Raw genomic sequence first — 20,747 nt, 5'->3', positions numbered from 1 at the left:
ACCTGATTATCCAACAGGCTACTTAAACTGTAGCCCAGGGCGCAAAGCTTCATTGGGACGCAAAGCTTTTGGGGGGTGCAGGATTGTGAAAGGGAGAGGTACAAACTCATTTTAAAATATGAGAGAATAGTTGTTCTCCAAAATAAAAACAGAAAAGAAAAAAAGTTTTAATCTTGACATATTCCATTGATAAAGGCTGAAGACAATGAGCCATCCTTGGATGGGCGCTTATGGATAAGCAAGTAGGAGAGTCAAGGATGGTGACAAGCACAGATGTGACAGCCCCCTTTTCCTTCACATCTTCACCAACAGTAGAGCTCGTTCATGCCTCCGACCTGCTATATATTTCTGATTTTAAGGAAAATGAAATGAGTGACAAAGATTGCCCATTTAAAAAGTCAAGTGCAGCTGAGTTTTGAAAACACGGTAACATAAACATTGTAAAAGGGGGTGAACGAAGCCGGATTTTAATTTAAGGACGAGTTCATTTTTACCTACCACATTTTAGCCTGGTGTGGAAGGGGCGCTACAAGCACATTAGCCAAGGGCACTGTGAACCTTTAATAAGGCCCTGCTGACACTTAGGTTATATATTTTTGTGATATGGCCCTCAGCCGTCTAGGTAGCTCACCACCGTACAATTTAAGCTGCATAATCTTCTTTAAATTAAACTGCAATTTCCATTTATTGGACTTGACTGAACTTCTTATTTGCACTTTATGCTCACTATTGGACATTGATATATCTCAAAATATATGTGTAACCAAATAATGTAAAATAAAGTCTACACCAATGGAGTAGACTTTGTGGAGGTTCATGATTCTACAACATCAGGATGAAGATAAGAAAAAACATCACAAAAGCTACATCAAAACTATGTTAGTTTATAAAAAAAAAACACACTGAAATGTTTAAATATGTGTAATTGTACACTAAATACAAAGGAAGTACTTTCTGAATTTGTCTACTAGAAGTTTTATAATTTCCCTCACACCATTTACTCATTTTTACAAGTTGCTGGCTTCATACTACTATATATATGTCATGCCCTTTCTTTTCTATAACCACCATTCATACTAAGAACCATCCACACATTTTCTCTTCGGATACTTTCCAATAAACGTCTAGTCTATCATGAAAGTCTCATTCATAGAACTCTGAGAGACCACAAATTACACATTGCTGCTTTCTAAAATCCTCTGCACTCTTCGTGTTTTTCTCTGACAAGAAGTAATTTATTCTGCACATGAGTGAGTGTGTCCATATGTATACTGCCCAAATGTGATTATTGTGTATTGTAATGAAGTTGAAAACGTTATCCAAACGGCTGCATCAGATGCTAGCCAAACTTAGTGTACTGCAAGTGCATTTACTATTGAGATGTAACATGTGATCATTATAAAAGAACACAAACATAGATGAAGCAGTTTATCATTAGTGCAACCATGCTGAGCAAAAAGGTTGCATTACATGTTCACAAAAAATATAAGAGAATTGAACAAAATTAAACATGGATATAAAAAAAAATGAAAATTGTCACATGGTTGCCAAATGACAATTTCTAGGGACAGTCTGAGGTCTTAAAGACTTGTCCCTGGAAATTCTGGTACCTGGAAGCGTCCATCTTTTTCAATACTGGCCAACTGCACAGTATGATACCTTTTTTAAAGTACAATGATATTTTTTAAAGATCAATAATACATTATAACTAAGATCAGTGTCATCCTGGGTATTGTAGTACATTGCGGTCCATACATTCATGGGGCCTCATTAGGGAACGCAAGTTCATTTACGTGGTGTATTTTGCGTTTTTTTTATTCTGCGCATGCACGAAACCAAAGCATACGCCAACGAATGCAATTCATGTTCGCACGTAAATGATATTTCTACGATTTAAAGGGCAAAACAGAGAGAAGTGGTGTATATACTTTTGTGTGTGTACAGTAAAGGTGTGCCAAGGTCAAGCGCACGCAGCAGCGTCCGATTCAAGCTTTGGCCATCTCAGAGGTACATAGCAGGTATCACTTGTACCAGCTGCAGGACAGGTGTAAGTGCCGGGTGGTAGTGATGACGGTCATGTATGCATGCTAGAACATGTGTTTGTAATCAAGAGCAACTGTAGAAATGCATTTTCTGTACAATAGACATTAATAGCATCTTAATAAATGTATTTCATGGGCCTAAAAAAGGAAATTAAAAACTTTTTTTAATGTTATTTTATTAATGACTATTATTAACAGGTGACAATAATTGAATAATTTTTTACTGTGCGTTCCCCTGGGACTTTATAGTGCACATATGTATTTATGTATTGTCCATATCCTAGTGTGTGCTGTGTCTGTCTCAATATGGCAATAAACCTTCAATTCCGCTTGTAGTTGAATACATAAGTGCATGCGCTAATGAATCAGTGCTTAGATGAACCCACTCAGAAGCCCAAACCCACACATGAAATGATTATAAAATGTTGGAAACTAAGTATAATACAATTAGAAGAGGTGTTAGGAATAATAAAGTCTAAATGTTAAAATTATAGTCAAGGTAATGTATGTATGGTATAAGATCCCAAAAGAAAATATTCACCCAAAAAAAATCTATATATAAAAAAATTAAAATGTCAGGATGGTGTTACTGGTCAGAGCTGATGCCTCTCCTCTGGATCTCCCAGGAGAAAGCTGTATGTGCATAGCATTCGCCAACAGCGCTAGACGAAGGCGTTCAACATAGGGCCCCCCAGATCGTAAATTGCAGCAGTGCTTCTTTATGTCCTGCTGCTATTTGCAGAGATAAATATTGATGCCCTTTGCTCTGGGGTCATAAATAGACCCCTGTTTGACTCCTTTTCAATTTCTTAAGTTTCAAATAATGAGTTATAAGTAAGAATGGCAAATAATAAACAAAGATATTTGTTTAATTGGATATTGTCTCTCACTCTGTTTCACAAAAACAACAGGAGTAATTTATGAAAACAATCTAGGATGGCAGCAGTTTTGCTTTCAGAGGTGGAACTACATTTACTGTAAGTTGTGTGGCTGCAACTGGACCCGGAAGTGAGACGGGACAAGCAAAACTGGTTCATACTATAAGCCCCCTGCTCTGCTCTTTTGAGCAGGTCTGGGAGGGAAGGGGCAGCGTAAGTATGCTAGGGGTTCTATTGCAAGCAAACCATCTATCTGCACTTAAGATGGTATGAGCATGAAGTGATGACATTGTTTAGTAACCAAGTCTATACTAATACCAGAAATTGTAGTAAAGATGGAAACAATTTATAGTTATTAAATTCAAGGAGCTATAATCCAATGATTTTCACTACTATGTTGTAGGCAAACTAAAATATGTATGTTCTTTAAATAAAGCTGTTACTTTATACACAAACATGGGCTTTAAAAATAAAGCATACCATCAAGGTAACGTCAGCAACTTCAAAGAAGATGCATAAAAACAGATGGATGTCAGCTACCAAAAAGATTCAGTTTTCAAACTTTATTTTAGCCAGCCTATCAAGACCTTGTACCTGTGCAAGCTTTGAGATTTAGATAAGAGTTGAGAAAAATAATTTGTAATTAAAAAATTTGTAAAAGAAGAATTCCACAAACAACTGAAAATTCAGCATATGTGACCTCTGATGCCTGTGATGGTCCAGCTATGTCTTTCTCACTCTTACAATTGATTGGCTGTTAAAATGTTGTGAATAGCCCTCATTTACAAATCCACTGGGGGAGGTACATAAACTGCAACGTTGTTTGTTTGAGGAGTGCACTGCTGGACCATTCAAGTCATGTGGGAGCTAGAGAGTTGAGGGGAACACTGGACCCCATATAAGTAGTATGCAGAATACTCCAAGTGCAGTTAAGCTCTAGAGCTGCATTACCGTATAGTGCAGAGTTGCTCTAACCCAGTCCTCAAGACCTGCCAACAGGTCATATTTTCAGAATTTGTGTCTGTAGAAACAGGTGGGATAATTACTGACCCAAAAAACTAGGTTAACTCACCTGTGCATAATTAAGGAAATCCTGAAAACATGAACTGTTGGCAGCACTTGAGGACTGAGTCTGAGCACCTCTGATCTTCTGTATGGTGGTAGAATAGTGAAAACATCTACATAGAGCAGCTCTCTCATAGCCTCAGCCAAAAATGAGTGGTTGGGATTGGATTGTGATGGGATTTAGAAAATGACCAAGTGACTAACCAGCATTCCTTTTGTTCAAATTACATTACAATTTTAACAAACCGTTGTTCTTTACACAGGTTTTGTTTGGACCTGCAAACCAGCAATAGTTATACAAAATCTAGACTTCAAATCAGTTCATTCTTCTGTAATTTTGTACTTTTTTTTTTATTAAAGTGGAGGCATGCAATTATAGCATTACATTTATGTGTTTCATATAGAAAATAGATTTCTATTGCCAACTACCTCAAAAAATGTAGTCCTGCACTGCTTTTTTTAATTGCTCGTTTACCTACTTGCCCACCTAGCGTGTTTCAAGGTACACGTCCAATTCCCAGTAATTGATACAGCGCCCGGGAAAATCTATACGTATTTGCTGATATACAAATCAAATCCTTTTGAATAGGCTTCTAGCAAGGCATGGAAATTCCCCATAAATATATCTTCTCCATCTCTTTATCTCATTTAAATAATCTCACTCAACAATATAAAATCTTGTTTTTACATGTAGGTGCAAATGTACGCATGCTCAAGGCTAATTAGTACTCATCAAGGAACGTTACTGATCTGCCCAACTCCTATACCAAAACCTTATAGCCCCTGCAGACACCACCATCTTCATCCACAAATCCATAGAGTTACCTGTAAAAATCAGGTGAAAAATAGGCATTGACATCACATATGAACATTTGCATGGCTGATATGTGCTTTTGCACTGTCATAAATGTGTCTTACCAGAGGCTTAACTACTGCTGTTGAGCAGGGTGTAATGGCAACGGGGCATGGGGTAAGGAAGGTCCTCTAGACTTTATACCCCCCTGAAATGATGGCATTTCCTCCACGGCCAGCATACACTATTCAGCTTCACTACGCATGTGCCAGAAGAGCAGAGGGAGGACCGCAGGTAGATGGAACACATAGCTGCTCCCCAAAAATAATGTTGCTATGGGGCACGGCAATGTAGTGTTCCATCCCTGCATCCAAAGGTGTGATAAACAGTTTTCAGGTGGGAGCTAGTTATCTAGCCATGGTAAGCAGGGCTGCCAGTGGGGAGGTACAGGGGGTACTCTTGTACCGGGTCCGTGCTAACCAGGGGGCCCGGCGGCACACACTTACCAGGGGGCCCGCTGTCCTCCAGTCCCGGCGTCTCCGCTGCTGTCATCAGCCAGGCTGACGACAGCAGCGGAGACGCCGGGACTGGAGGACAGCGGTCCCCCTGTTAAGGAAGAATGCACAATGTGATCGCAGGGGCGGAGCAATCATTCCCCTGTGATCATGTGTTCTTCCTGTGAGAGCCAGGCAGCTGTCAATTGTGATTGCAGGGGAATCATTGCTCCGTCCCTGTGAGCATGTGATCCTCCCTTCTGCTGTCGGTGAGTGATGGTGTGGTGCGACCTGACGTCACACAGATGTTCCCGCCGCCGCTGAAGAAGGAGCAGCAGCTGCAACACCTTGGTAAGTATATTTTAAAGAAATCTTATTATCACCTTTTTTTTCTTATTTTTCTGAACTAATTATTAAAAAACATTTTGAATGCTACTGGAGTTGGTGGGGGTGGTTCATTGGAGGGGGGGGGGGGGGGCTGCTTCATTTGTACTGGGCCCCACGATTTCTGATGGAGGCCCTGATGGTAAGAACAAGTATTGCTTCCACTTGTTCACAGAAGTCAAGGTATTGCTCTCAGCCGGTGACCTTTACATTAAGGATTTCTAGAGGAATCTTGCATGTGTTGGAAGGTACAGTATAAAGAGTAAATGTGAGAATATAGCTAATAATGCTTTGTGGTAGAATCAGTAAATAGGTTATGTCATAGTAGTGTACTGAGTACCTTAACATTTGAAAAATACTAGTATAGATTCATAAACTAAATATCTCTTCTTTTGTGGAATATTATTATTGTTGATTTGCAAACCTCTAACAACTTAGCATTATGAATTAAATATATTCTGTTTCAACAACACCTATATATAAAATACTTACCTACAGATAAGTATCTCAGAGATATGTCATATATGACTTGTATATAAAATGATGATGGCACATACAGCAATGCATTTGTTAGTTTAAAAAGATGTCTTCAATTAGTGTAGCTTTGTAATAAGGTTCAAAAATAAAAAAAACAACTACTTATTAAAAAAAGATAAGGTACTTTAAATATAAAAGTGACACTTTATTATAGTACAGTATATATAATATTGAAAATGTTATGTAGGTAATTTCCTATTAAATAACCTTTTAGTTCAAGAGATCAATGCTCTTAAGCAAGAGATACTGCTGTATTCCACCCTCCATGATGATGTTTCAGACAAACGGTAGACAGGTTGGTGCTCCAATATTCCTGAGATTTAACGCCATGAGGGTTTTACTAGCATTGCTCAGATTTGCTAATCTGCAGCTAATTGGTTGCTATGTTGTTGGTGCAGAATTGTATTTTTGAGCATTAGTAATAAGTAACCCTCCATGGAATTCAATTTTAGAATCACACATAATACAAATTGATGTAAAAGAGTAATGAATAATACCCCTAGTTATATATACAAAGCTAGTAGAAATGTAATATATGCTTATCACTATAGGGGAGGATTTTGTCCCTATGTACACAAGACTTACTAGCAAGACCAACATATATATATATATATATATATAATTTACATGCCTCAGGATTTTATACATTGTGACAGTGCAACAAGGTAATAATGCATGGAGTGTACATAGGGGGCACTAAACCAAAATATGGTCTTGACCATTAAAACACATTATATATATATATATATATATATATATATATATATATATATATATATATATATATATATATATATATATATATACCCACATCATAAATGAAGCAGCATGGTTGTTGGACAGGAGCGTAATCATTCATTGAATCATTGTGCCAAACAGCCAGGGAGTTGTTGGGTTAGTGTAGTTGTATAGTCATGACTAAGAATAAGCAGAGTTCTTGTAAGGAAAATAAGATTCACAGCAGTTATAGGGTGCATAATAAAGAGAAGAGAAGCAGAAAAGGAGACATATAGCAGTGAAAAGCAAGTTTATTTCCTTTAGTATACAGAGAAAATAGATAAGCCACAATAACAGCACCAAGTGCTGGCGGCAGTGTCATATTTTTTTTTTATACAATGTGAATTTAACAAAAAGAAAAATGTTCAAAGTATTTACTTAACAGAACAAATAACATCATATATTCCAGCAGATTCAGTATTTAAAAACGACAGGTTAGCCTGACAGTTCATCGCCACTTCACTAGTTTACATACATCGGTTAAATGCGGAGGTTTAAAATTCACATCCATGTCATACACACATTACACAGCGGTGATAACACACAACAATGTCTTTGGCCTCTGTCAAAAAGCAAAAATATTTAAACAGCACATTGTAGTTTCATTCCATAAACGTTTCCAATGTTTACACATTGGAGATCTATCATGTAATCTTTCAGTGCTGCATAGAAAAAAAACATAGCCCTGTTTATTTCAGGTATAGCCTGAATATTTTTGGTATATCCTTCTCTTTGTTATGATTATACCATTTTACCTTTAAATACTTCATGTACTTTAACTTCCTATGTTAAAAGTGATATCATAACCAAGTTCCAGTTGGACAAATTTATGCAAAGTAATAGACATGGAGGCTAAATATTTGCAATTAGCAGTTTGTACTAATGATCTTTAACCTCATAGTTCAAGCACTAACAACATTTTTTTTTCTAATGATTTCCTGAACAATTATTACAATTGTTATCCATTCTCTCCAGACCACCTTCCATAATGCAGCATAGTAGGCCTGCTGTAACACAGAGCTTTTCCCAAATTAAGATAATAGCACACAGCCTAGTTAAGGATTGAGATCAGTAGAAATAACTCCAAAGAGTTAAACACTAGCATTATATTTGTTAGTGCTTTTAGGCCCTTGAACTTCTGTAGATGAAAGATTGGGTGGAGACAGAACAAACTGTAGCCAATTAGACTACTATCATAATGTCAGCACAGGATGCAGTATTTCTGGAGTTCAGTGTGTTGATGTTATGGGAGGCAGTGAGCTATCAAGTTCTGTGACTAAGTAATGCAAGAGTTAGGTGAAACAGGAACTGTGTCATAATGTAGGGTGGGAATGAGGGGCAAGCAGGTGGCCACAGACAGAGAGTTAATTGGTGGAAAAAGCTTGGTTCTCCAACACAGTAATAATGTGTGGCTCTTGTCATATTGATGCAGGAACACCGTTGTGTTAAATGCACCTTTTTATGTGTAATGTCATTTAAATGAGTGGAACCAAGTCACCAGGCTCTGTATTCTTGAAGGATACATTGTGAGTGTGATTTATTCCCACTCACTTTCATAATGTCACTGACAAACTGTGTACTGTGAGCAAATGTCAGTTATTCTCAGTTTCTCTGATTGTGTTTGGCTTCCACCAGTTGTGTTAAAGAAATCAAAATCAAAAATATAGAAAAGAATTTATAATTTTAACAAGGAGCAAAGCGTAATTGCATAGTTAATTGCATTCACTACACAAAAATGTGTATAACTCAGTTGCATTAATCACTAAGGAGGTGAAAAGGCACATGCAAAATGACAGTAGTTAATAAGCAGCGTAATATTGTAAATCTCCCACCATATGAAATGAATAAAGAGCCTCTTTTACAGGATAATCAGCACAAAATTGTAATGCACAAGTAGGGACCAATTTCATGGTAGTAGTGGAGTATATGTTTGATAAAATAAAATTATAGTTCTAGTCTTTTCTTATTATCATACGTGTTGTGGTGTGCATTGTCTTGACTGGCATTTGCATTTAATAGGTAGTGCCCTGATGTCTTTCCTAGTGCTATTCCATCCTCCCAGGCATGTGTGGACAAATTAGGTCTAGACTATGCAGAGAGTGCCTGCAAGATTTGAAAAGGCATACTATGGCAATGAAGTTAAGGGCAAAATGTGAATATGTCCCAAAGTACCATTGTGAAGAGGTTCTAGAAATTGAAATATAGAATATATAGTATAAGGCACAATGCATGATGTTTATTTACAAGCTGTGATATATCTGTGATGCACAAAAAGAAATTTACACCATTTTAATTGCAGGCATAGATAGCCTTGTAAGTGAAGTACGTACCTAAACAGGCAATAATATTGGTGCACAGTCCCTCTCGCTGACCTTTCCTGGGAAGACACAGCTAATACTAAACTTCTTCTAATTGCTTTGTCACATGTTCAATCTACAATGCAACAGTTTAGTCACCGTACTATCTAGCAAGTGGAGATATCTGTCATTTTATCTCATGTTTTATATTCCAAAATCCATTTAGTGCTATGGACTCATCAAAAATGCTGAGAATGAGGAGAGAATGTACCTTCTCACTGATCACTGAACCTGAAAGCAATAACCTACCTGTCAAATGGAAACATGTGACAGGGTAGGTGTATTTTAATATTTTAGGTTTGTGTAACATGTTGATGGTGGCCATTTTGTTTTTTGCTGTAATGAAGGCATAATAGATTTAATCTACAACATGTTTAGATTAATTTAAAATGATAGTAGGAGAGTCCTTCCCAGTTTACACATAAATGTGTGTGTGTTAAATAACATGCTTCATCTGTATTACCATTGAGTGTGTACTCATACATTCATTTAGAATACATTGCATAACTTTCTAAGAATCATAGAAATTATTTCTATCTCAGTATATTATTCCTAAAACAGTAATTTGACTTCATCAGGATTTCCATCTTTTAATTTGTCAAACATAATAATTACCGCTTGATTTTTTCAATCCAATATTAACACTAGTAAACGAGGCTTCAAAGAAAATGTTGTGTTTGTACAGAATTTGGGGGAAACATGGAAAACAGTGAAATCTAAGAGTTACAGGAAAACAGTGTTCGAAAATATTGTAAAGTAGCATTTCAGAATTTTTTCCCCTCATATGAACAACATTAAAACATAAATCAGAGTATAAACAAACATGTACCATAACTCATTCACACACATATGTTAATATGTAATAAATATAGAATTAAATATATCCATACTTGAACCCTGTAATATTCTATCACATTTCAGACTAAATCAGGATTACAGGATCTTAACTTTGTAAAAAATGTGCATTGACATAGGCACCTACAATGCAAATCAAGTGTAAATCCTTCAGATAACAAAATATTTAAAAAATCCAAAAGCCCATTGTGTATCAAAATATTTCTGAACTTTTATTCTAAATACAAACTTAAATTACAAATTTTAATTTTAGTGAATTGTGTAATATTGTTTTTTTGTGCCAGGATAATCCAACCACAAGTTTTGTTTGTGTTGCACTGTCATGAAATCTGATGTCTAGTGATATTAGCATGTTTTAGATGAGAATCATATTGTAAAAATGCTTTTTAAAACCATATTTGATTTCTTAATGAATGAACCAAGTTGTCTTGTTATTGACCAGCAAGCATTGTACCATTTAATGACCATGACTCAATTGTCCATGGATGATATTTTCATTTAACTCAGCATCTTTCAAAAGTCAGTATTTATTTATGCAATATGACCTACCAACGAAGCCCAGTTCCAGATCTAACAATCAATTGGGAAATTACAAATTTGAGTAACTGTGGAATAAAATTTCAAATTTTATTTTGCACTACTTAAAAATATTAAATATTATTTTTGAATGACTGATAAGAAGAGTGTTAGCTATTAAGCAGTTTTTGTCAATCTCTAAATTAGCTAAAGTAATAATGTTAATAGCTCAGTAAAATAAGAAAAGGATAATGAGGATTATTTTTTAACATTGTTCAGTAACCCATAGTAACCAATCATCTATAGCTTGTATCTGGCGAATACCAATGAAACCAAATTTATGATTGGTTTCTACAGTTTTAGTGCACATGTAGACTTTTGAGTACTGTTAGTAAATAAACCTCACTGTATGCATTTTCATGTATCTACTGCCCCCATGTATGGATTTACTCATACCTGCCTACTCTCCCGGAATTCTCTAGAGGCTCCCGAATTTTGGGGAGTCCTCCCAGACCCCCGGAAAAGTAGGCAAACCTCCTGGATTAGCTGAAATTCACGGCATTGAATGGCGGGGGCGGGTCTTAATTGTGTAATTAAGCCCCGTCCACCCTAATATTCAATGCAATGAATTTCAGCAATTTATAGTGGGGGAGGGGCACCACGCCCCCTCCTACACCCTGTCACATGACCTCTCCCCCGGGATCCCCTGGGTGAGAAGTTTTGAAAGTTGGCATGAATGGATTTACTTGCAGCACCAAAACAGTTTTTAAGCACCATACATTTTATATAAATTTATTTTTAATAGCAATAACTATTGTGCTTAGATTACAGAGCATTTGGAGATATTTGCTGCTGAATGGAGATAACTGGCAGTGCTACAAACAAACTGATGACTGAAGAATTCCATTGGCAAAATCTAGTAAACATGCCATATTTCAGGTATAAACAAACTTTAAATTTGTTGTTTGCCTTGATAGATTTTAGTTGCAAGCAACTGCAGATGTGGTGATTGTAATAACTGAAAAAGTGGAAATTCAAGCTAACATATGAATTACTTGCTTGAAGTCAATATATTTACAATGGTATTCCAATTTTTCCTTGTGCTAGTTATCTGTAAAGTTTCTGACAATACAGGAAATTATATTTCATAATGAAATTAGGTGAAGTTCAGTAATGCTATACTCTCCATAACTTAATACTAATCATACTTACCAACTTTCTGAAGTTGGCTTCCGGGAGAGGTGAGCATGAGGGGGGCGGGGCTCCAAAATTTGCGTCATTTCGTGACGTAATGATGGAAACGCGTCATTTTACAGCGGGGGGCGGGACCTAATTCTGCCCACTTCTCTAGGAAGTGGGCAGATGCGGGAGATTGCCACACTCTCCCGGGAGTCCATGAGACTCACCCGAAATGGGGGAGTCTCCCGGACATTCCGGGAGAGTTGGCAAGTATGATACTAATGACTCAGGACAAAAGTGTCTTAAAGAGCAAGATATAAACATGACAAAGTATTCCGAAAAATCAGTTTTGGTGGCATTTAATAGGCAGAGTGGCACTAACATAAATTGTACAGTAGCTGCTGCTGCTATCCCACAGAATGTGCTCTGTCTCAGAAATATCTGAGAAAGGGCACATTTATCCACTTGAAACAAACAAGACGTCGGACAAACAAATAAGGGTTGGTGTCACAGTGCATGACTCATTCAAATGTACTGAGGGTTTCCTAGCTATAAGCCAAATGTTAATATGACAACATAGGTCACGAATGCTTAGTGCTGTATTTCAATGCCTTATTGTTTTTTTGTGTCATAATCACATGGTGGAAGAAAGATAGTGATGTCTTCTTCACAGAATGCAGTTTTGATCTGCGATGTTTAGCAAACTCCATAGTCTGTATAGTTGCAGCTCTATGGACTGCAAGCAGGGACAATGTACTTTTACTTTTATATTCTCATTCAGAATTTGCAGCGAAGTTTACTGTTAGATGTCTGCTCACATCTGAAGATCTTAATAAGGCGTTTCCATAATTATTAGTTGATAAGTTATGAAGGATAAGGAATGACTAATTATTTGTTTGCACTAACCAAACCAAATGCATTATTTAACATATGCCTTGGTATGCCTATACAGTTCCCTTAAAATATTTATATTATCTAAGAAATATAATAAACACATAAATAATTAAATAAATAATAGATTACTTTACATTTTAAAGCTGACCTTGAAAACATACTTGATATATAAAGTATGGTTTTCTGGTATACCTGAACCTTCAAATGTCAAATTTATGGTTTTCTTATCCAGGTATAACAAAAATAAAGCAACCACAAACATTTGGCCTGACTGATATAATATAAGCAAACTGTATGAATATTAAAAGCATGTTTAATAATTCATCAGTATTTATATTCTGAGTCTGAGATTTGGGTAGCTTTTAGAAAGGTGTTTTCTATGCAAATGAGACAGGTCTTAGATGTATTTGATCAACAGTGATAAGAAAAACAGTAGACAGATAAAAGGGAGTCTTTTCTTCCCCTCTTTTCAAGGTTGTTTTAAACATTTCCATATAAAATTAAAACTGCTGGTAGAGCCTGCAAGAAATATTAATTTCCTTAAGACCTGACCATGCCAAGGTAACAACAGTGTCTGCAAGTTAATCTATAGTCTGGATTTCTAATAAAAAAAAAATATAACAGGCCCCTAATGTTTTTTCACCCTAGTAAAAGCATGTAAATGGGTGTGGTAATGGAACCCATAGTTCCAATGATCACTATACTCCCTAGCATTTGCGCTTGAGGTCACAAAATAAAATGTTGCAAAATTAATTTATTTCGTTATGCTACCTATGCCATGTGCTTGGAGTGTCCTACACTGACCCACCCCACCCCTGACCACAAGTGCAATAACTCGTTACCACCATCACGGCATTTAAAGCAACCCCAGAGGGTAACAAGCCTAAAGAGAAGCTCTAACAAGCTCAGCTCAAATTCTGATTGACGGAATCACTGTTCTCTTTGACCACAAAAACTAGACGAGATTGGACAGTTTGGAATTCAGGTCTAGGTGGCTGGATTACTTTTGACTTCACTTGGGCCTGATAACATGGTTGAAATATTATTGCATAAACTGGTCAAAGGAGGTGTTCTTTTGTAGCATAGAAATCATGCCCGATCATAATATGCTACATTATTATAATAGGGTTTTATGTAGTGGAGCCTATAAAGTATTCATTGAACAGGGTTTAAACTATAGAGAATGAAGGGGTCTTGTGCTCTGCAATTTGGTAGTGACTCATGATGCCTCCTTTACATGTGGACGTAGTCTTAGTCATAGACAAAAACTGTTCATGAACAACTACATCTAAAGTAAATCTGCAGATTAAAATAAGCCCTATCCCAAATACCTAAGGATATGCACAATGAAAACATATCATAATAATGATTGCAAAGTATTAAAGTTCTCCTTTAATTATTTATTTACATTATTCTGTTTAAAGCCGCAATCCCACATAGCTTTTTATGTTCTTTTTATGTTCTTTAAATAGCAAGTTAAGTACCTTTTAAGAATGTATTAGATTTTTCTTAGCCATCAAAATCTCTGGAAAGAAGACCAGCATGACTGCCAGATACACAGACTCTCAGCGTGTCATGTGAAGGCAGAGGGGGAGAAAGGAAGGAGGGATTTTACAGTGCACAGAGCTGACAGAGTTTGGAGTTGCATAACAAAGCCTCTCTGTTCACTGCACTGTGTACCATGTGACTGTGGTTGTCATGGTAATCACATTACACTGTGGAGAATTACAAATCATTAATAGCAGCCAAAGGAAACAAATCAAGAAATATTATTTACCAGGATTCTTCTTATCGCTTGCCACAGACACACCTATTTTTTCATAGGATTTCTGCATTAAGTTGTTTGCTATCATTAAATAGTGTACATAATCTACATACATAAATATACACAAGTCTGAGAACTGTACTTCTTCTATTTAAAGTTTTAGACTTGCAATTGTGACTGAAGCTTTAATTTCTAGTTTTGCATCAAATAATTAGTCAGTACAGATAACTGCAATTGTCAATTAAGTGTAAAGTTCTGAAGCAGAGCTTATTTGTTTTGTTTTTAGTTGTCCTCTTTTTAAAAAACAATAGGCATCTTTTTCCACACACATGCTGTGTACTAGAGCCTGGCAAATGATAAAAATATCTTATTTGTGTTTGTAAGGATTTATTTTAGAATTCCATTCAAATAATTGGACAGGCATATTTGGGGGGTTTCTGAGGTGACAAGGCACAGATACACTTCCGTAAAGAAACAAACATCCATTTGTATGTACCCTTACAAGAATTGGGAACCTGGGATTCATTTATGTCAATGAACTGTCAAAAAGGTAATGTTTGCATCCACACGTTCTGTGTTGTTGTTTGTATATCTCTTTATGTGAATTAATATGATGCAGATTCTGTGATCATGTGTTAGCATGTGTATTAAATAAGATATAATGTACTGAACAGGTTTCAGCAACTCTTAGGAGCTGTTGCATATATGTATACATACTTTAATCATTATCCATGCACACATATAAATATATTATCATAAACAAATACTTCAAGTTTGAGAATAAAAACTTAAAAAAATCCACAAACTGTATTGTGTAAAAAACACTTCTAAATAACGTCCTATTTGAAAAAAAGCATTAACAACATGAAAAAATATAAGATTGCCTAACTAGTCTATTCCTCACCTGTCTCCCCATAGTAAAATTTAAAAATATGTTTTTCAAGCACAAGATATGTATTATGATTAAACATAGTAATGTAATAACTGTACAGTACTTGCTCAAAATGAAACAGAAAATAGTTCTATATTTCCTATTGAAAATGTCACTGCATGTGCAATACTGAATGACAGTCCAAGTGTTGTGGTCCATTGTTCACGTGGTCCAGCAAACTCAGTTTAAATGTTGCTTTTTTACATGCCATGGCATTTTACATTAGTGATATGTTAGAGGTGAACAACACTATAAAGTGTAAGAATTAAGGCAAGCAGTTGTATCCTGTCCACAAATTCCCAAATATTCCCAGTGAAATATAGTTCAAGAACATATCACTAATGTGGAGTCGCTTAACAATGTAAAGTGAAATATTGTGTTCAGCTAAATCCCTTAATATTCACTGTAAAACCTCAAAAGTAAAATTGCATGATCACCATTGAATATCCTGTTGTTTATGTTCTTCTATATTATTTTATTTAATGAGCACTTCTTCTGTATCTTCACTGTGTTTCACTGCGCATACATCATGTGTCACAGCTATTGGAGTCAAATATAGTTTTAAAAGTATGCAATAATTTTGCCCCATATCAGTTATATGTTTAATATATGGTGGCTTTTTGTTCTCTTTGCTATTATTTCTGTTTCTAAGACTGATATATTGAGATGTGTGTGAATCTAATCAATAAAGGTATTCATTCAGCATGAAATGTTATACACAATTACACAGGTTGTAACTTGTAACTTTTCTATAGATGTATAAAAAACAAACTAAACCAACTTCAAGGCAATGCATCTATTCACTCCCAGTTCACAGTATTTTACAGCTCGTACCATGGTACATGATACGAAGTTGGCAGTGTCTGTGCTGTTTAGACTGAAAAGAGGAGAGTAATCACATTACAACACAGCATTTACAGGGAGCTTTCTTTTCTGTACCTGTTATGGGTTCTGTGGCTAGACTCTCATCTTTGCCCTCAGGAGAAGAGGGCTCTGTGGACTCAGTGAGAAGCTTCCCAGAGACCAATTCTGCAGCATTCCCATCCATGGTGGAGATATCAGTCACTGTCTTCTCCCGCAATGACTTCTCATCATCTTCATCAATGAGAACAAGCTCAGCTTTAATCGTGTCATCATAGCCCAACACTTTTTTCGTCTCTTCTTCATCATCTATATTTTGGTAGCCCATGAAGATCATTGTCACCGGTTGCTCTAACGTAGCCTCGTTAGCATCGCTTCCAGCACTTCTTACATGTTGCTGTCCAGGTTTTACAGGAAACCCTTTGTTTGACTTGTGCACCATTTCTAGTTTTGCTTCCTTAAAATGTAATTGTTCCTTCATGTGACTAGAGTTCCCTTCAGTGATAAGAGTTCTCTCAGGTAAAGTGTCTTGCCCTGCTACTATGTTTGATTTTGCAGATTTCTGTATAAGATCATCTACATCCCTTGTACTTAACTTATGGACACCATTTTCTACCACAGCACCTGCATGGTGGAGCTCATACACCACCTTGTTACCATCGTCATAGACTTTTACTCCTCTCTGTTGGACCACTTCTGGGTCAATTGCAGCTGCAGAGAGAATTTTGGTCTCTCCAGTTTTTCTGTCTTTCTCCACATTAATTTCCATGGCGTACATTGCTTAAACAGAAACAAGAGAGGAGGTGTATGTTACAACACATAAAGCAAGTGAATGGTTAATTGGCAAACATACACTGTAACATGTGTGCACTAATACTACAACGTCTGTACATATAAAGCACAATGTGTTAAGTCTGTATGACAGGAAGATTGTTAAACTCAATGTTATTTTATGTGAGCAAACATCAGACAGACATTGGTTGAGTAACAGATATCAATTGTGAATTGTTACAATTAGGAGCCCAGATGAGAAGCGAGGTGATATAGCCACATAACATGTGTAACATTGTGTAGATAGCTCAGTGACTCATGCAGGTGTAGGATTAAAACATTGTTGATTTAATATAGGCACCAAAATTATACCTGTCAAAGTATGTACCTTAATCCATCCAGTAAAGTGCATCAATATAACTGACCAGATCTCACAGTGTGTTTGGGCTTAAAATTAATGCAAACCCCAATAATGACAGGATCATGCTGTTGGAAGATGACTTCCAATATACCCTAGTGTGTGCTGTTATATTCTGATCAGATTTACTGCAATGGACCCAAAAGTGATCTGGCTGATTGACCTAGGAGACCAAACATCTGGATCTCATCTAATTTAATCACCCATGTGTGTGGCCAAATTGGTGGATAATCCTATCTCTCAACCCTTGGATTGAATGACAGGGTCAGCGTGTGTGTAGCCAGTTTTGACCTATTATATAAGTAGATACATCACCTATCAATATTGTATGATGAAAGGATGGAATTTGGTTGAGGCTGATAGCTGGCTTATATACCTCACCATCGGTTGTCCCTGATCTTCCCAGATAAGCCACTGAAATTCTGCAACCTTTTGTCTTATCTCAAAACCAGCATGTCCATTTTATATCTAAGTTTTATTTGTGTGTAAAGGATTGACAGCACAGACTTAGATCCATTACAAGGAGAATACAGGCAATGAATTGAAAATGACAGTATACATGTTGGTTGAGAAGGGCTGTTACTGTGTCCGGTGGTGTTTAGCATCTTTACGAAGACAGACATGTTAGAGAGAAGATACAAAATGAAGATAAATGCATCTGACATCCATTGTCTGGACCGAAGGCATAAACAATGTCGATTAAGTCCATGAATTTTAGTTCAGCAAATTAACCAGATCTATGAGGATATAACAAATAAAAATAACACACATTCTATAAATAGAACATCGGGCAAACTTGTCTTGTGATATGCCTTCATCATGGATTCTACATTTGTTCCTGCATTCTTTATATTATCTGCATGTAATCTACACTTGTTTAAAGGATGTCAGTTTCTACTAACAGCATGAGTAAGTGACTCACTCTATAGAAAATGACAGCTGTGGGTATGTACTGCACAGTAAATACCTTATTGTCAAACTGTTCAAAGAGTGTGCTATAATTATTGAAACTATTACAATGCATTCACAGGTTCCCTTAGACATTTTGACTCCCAACCTGGTTATGAGTTAGTCATTGGTCCATGGCAAATATCAGATATAAATGCAAAATGAAATAAGGAACTCCAACCAATTTTGTTTTAAAAAAAACTAGTACCTTGATAATAAGGTGATTTGCAATTCTTTAATATTAGGATTTTAGTTGCTGTATTATGAAAGTAAAGTAAAAGAAGCACTAAACTGCTAATAATTTTTTTCCACCACACCATCATAAATTATGTACACTTGCACCCAGTGGCATATAATAATAGCAATATGGGTGCTCACAGCTCCGGCCCAATCAACAATGGGGACCCGCCTCCTATTTCTTTGTTTTCTTTCCTCATAGGCCTGGTTGGCCCAGGACTACGCTACTGTGTGTCCAATGGGATGAAGGCTTCCAGGCTCAGGTCTCCCCTTCACTGCAAGAGTGTTTATTAAAAATTTCAGAGAACTCCACTACTCTATAAATTAGCAGCTTATGCTATAACTCCTTGATGGTCTGTGCAGAGCATTGATCAGAGACGGAACTAGCAAGCTGTGGGCCCCGCTGCAGGGAAGCGGGCAGGAAAGAACCAGGGCCCACAGCTTGCTAGTTCCCCCTGCGGCAGTTATCTCCAGGGGCCCCGATGCACTGCACCTGCACGGTAATTCCGCCACTGGCATTGATGATGTCATCAGTGGGAGTTGCTAGAGATCTACGCATAGCTGCTCCCTACATAGATCAACAATGTTAGGCGCTACTGTGAAGACCAGAGCCCTTCTCCAGCAGATACCAGAGCAAGTTAAAACCTGTAGAGGAAGTTGGAAAGGGAATGGTGAGCTTATGGCATACGTGACATAGGGAGAATAAGTGCATATATCACATGACATGAAAGGGAGGGTGTCATATGTGACAAGGGGTGGGAGGGTGGCAAGTATATGTGAAAGGGCAGTGTGAGGGGCATATGTGGCAAGGGGAGGGAGAGTTGGGGTGGTGGGAGGGCTTAATGAGACTAAGGACCACAACAATCTCATGTCAAATGTACATTATGCGGCACACAACGCATTGCAAGATACTGAACGTTTGAGATATATATGTATAGTTCGGTGCCCCAGGTAATCTACATCTACTACTGCCTGTCCCCTTTACCCTTAGTGTTTAGGGCATCAGTAAGAAGCACTTGTAGGATGATATTGTTATATACTTGGCTGAGCAGGTTGAAATGCTTGCCCCTTCAGGTTTCAAACCATAAGGGAGGGGGTTCGTGCTCGTCCACAATGATATTGCACTGTGGGCCTCATTTACAAAAGTGCAAAATGGCTATGGTGCAGCACAAAATTCTCTTTGGTGTTGCTGTGTGCCTCAATTTGCACAAGTACTCTTAGCTTTCTACCAAGGTGCATGAGTTTGCGGAGGAGCAGAAATTTGCTCCAAAGTATAGGAGGAATTGAGAGTAGCGAGGGCATTCATTACTAATTACAGAGTAGCTGCCTTTCAAATTCAGTAGAAGAATAAGATTTCATTTTGTGAGATAATTTAATTAATGAATACTTGTAATCTCACTTCTGCATAACCCCACTCCTTAAAAATGAACAGCTCTAAGAATATATAGAAACATCAATAAACCATAATACAATATAAGGCTCACCAATTAATCAAAATTAGATTATATGTAAAACGTGTTTTATACTATATGGGGGGAATTCAATTCCCCCTGAAGTGCCGCAGCATAAAAACTATAACCGTTACTACGGTAATATTAACCCGGCTTTCTGCTCAAAGCTCAGGGAGCTGCGAACAAAAAGCCGGCGTTAAAACTACCATAATAATGGTATTTACGCGCACTATTACCATAATAACAGTAATAGTGCGCAGGCCGCGTTACTTTTTCAAGTAACGCGGCCAATTGAATTCCCCCCTATGGGGGGTATTCAATTGTTGCTCCGGACCGCAAAAAAACGAGCGCGTTAAAACTATTACCGTTTATACGGTAAACTTGCGCGTAAAAACCGTTAATACGGTAGTTTACTCGCTGAATTTCATGAGCTGCGAGATGAAATTCAGCGAGTAATTACAGTATAAACGGTAATAGTTTTAACGCGCTCATTCTTCCGGCGGCTGGAGCAACAATTGAATACCCCCCTATGTGTTTTAAATACACAATAACATACATTATATAATGGCTATGGAATGCCAAATATCCTAGCAT

The 20,747-nt window shown here is 37.0% G+C and overlaps 1 protein-coding gene across 4 annotated transcripts in view; it reads right to left on the bottom strand.

Moving 5' to 3' along the window:
- The window catches only part of PALM2AKAP2 (PALM2 and AKAP2 fusion), a 312,233-nt gene that overhangs the window by 129,842 nt on the left and 161,644 nt on the right, over positions 1 to 20,747 (bottom strand). For 2 of the 4 annotated variants that reach the window (XM_075208422.1, XM_075208430.1), the window contains exon 7: positions 16,407 to 17,108. The exons of the other annotated variants lie outside the window; for them this stretch is intronic. In XM_075208422.1, the coding sequence (XP_075064523.1) occupies positions 16,407 to 17,108 (702 nt within the window). The remainder of the gene's footprint in view (positions 1 to 16,406; positions 17,109 to 20,747) is intronic. 4 annotated transcript variants of the gene reach the window in all.

The sequence above is a fragment of the Mixophyes fleayi genome, chromosome 1 (assembly GCF_038048845.1).
Source record: "Mixophyes fleayi isolate aMixFle1 chromosome 1, aMixFle1.hap1, whole genome shotgun sequence".
NCBI lineage: Eukaryota > Metazoa > Chordata > Amphibia > Anura > Limnodynastidae > Mixophyes > Mixophyes fleayi.
The sequence above is the reverse complement of the archived record's forward strand: the minus strand, read 5'-3'. Positions and strand labels throughout refer to the sequence as shown.